The following is an 807-nucleotide window of genomic DNA, read 5'->3' on the forward strand; positions in this document are numbered from 1 at the left end:
GAACCGAGTGGAAACTGGGAGATGCTAAATGCCCATGGGGACTTACTGTACCTGTGTCCACATCCTTCACCTGTTGCCTGGCTGGAGTCAGCCGGCTCCACCTGGAGCTCTGGCAGGACCAGCCCTTTATCGTGTGGTCCAGGAAAGTCCATGCCTGGCACCTCCTCCTCCTCTAGAGACTCCACGTAGAAGAGAGTCCTGGCTGGCTGTTGGGTGCCCTGCCCGGGTGCCCCTTGCTGCAGCCTTGTGGCCACTGGCAGCAGGGTGCCATTCAGTGGGTTAAAGGAAGAGGAGGAAGAGGACGGGGAAGAAGACGAAGAAGAGGAGGAAGAGGAAGCCTTCTTCCAGAAAGTGCTCACGCTGCCCTTCTCTTGGCTTTTGAGCAGGCGGCTCTGGCTGGGTCCCCAGTGCTCGAAGCTGCCGCTGCCGTCCTGTTGCAGGCAGCTGCCCCCCGCGGGGCCGCCAGGGGCCGGCGTCGGGTGGCTGAAGAGTTTCCAGCGGAGTCGCAGGATGTGCTTCACATCGAAGTCTTTTCGCCCAGAGCCTGACATGCTTGACGCAAGAAGGCGAAGAGACCTCAGCTGGCGCGGGAGTAGACGGGCCAGCTGGTGGGGGAGGCCAGCAGAGCCCGGGGTCGGAGAAGGAGGAGGAGGAGGACTGCACCCTCTGCACCCCGGGAGCACACACGGCGAGGGGGGCTGCACGCCCTGCTTGGCAACCACCACAGCGCGGACGGCAGAGCCGCGCGGCTCAGCTGCGGTCAGGTCCGGGAGGACCCGCGCGTGGGGAGCCCACCGGCCGTGAGCA

General features: G+C 64.6%; 1 protein-coding gene across 2 annotated transcripts in view; it reads right to left on the reverse strand.

Moving 5' to 3' along the window:
• The window catches only part of KLHL1 (kelch like family member 1), a 340,600-nt gene extending 340,049 nt beyond the window's left edge, over window positions 1-551 (reverse strand). For both annotated transcript variants that reach the window (XM_008686635.2, XM_008686634.2), the window contains exon 1: window positions 52-551. In XM_008686635.2, coding sequence (XP_008684857.2) covers window positions 52-551 — 500 coding nt within the window. The remainder of the gene's footprint in view (window positions 1-51) is intronic.
• Window positions 552-807: the final 256 nt, after the last annotated feature.

The sequence above is a fragment of the Ursus maritimus genome, unplaced genomic scaffold (genome assembly GCF_017311325.1).
Source record: "Ursus maritimus isolate PB19 unplaced genomic scaffold, ASM1731132v1 scaffold_10, whole genome shotgun sequence".
NCBI lineage: Eukaryota > Metazoa > Chordata > Mammalia > Carnivora > Ursidae > Ursus > Ursus maritimus.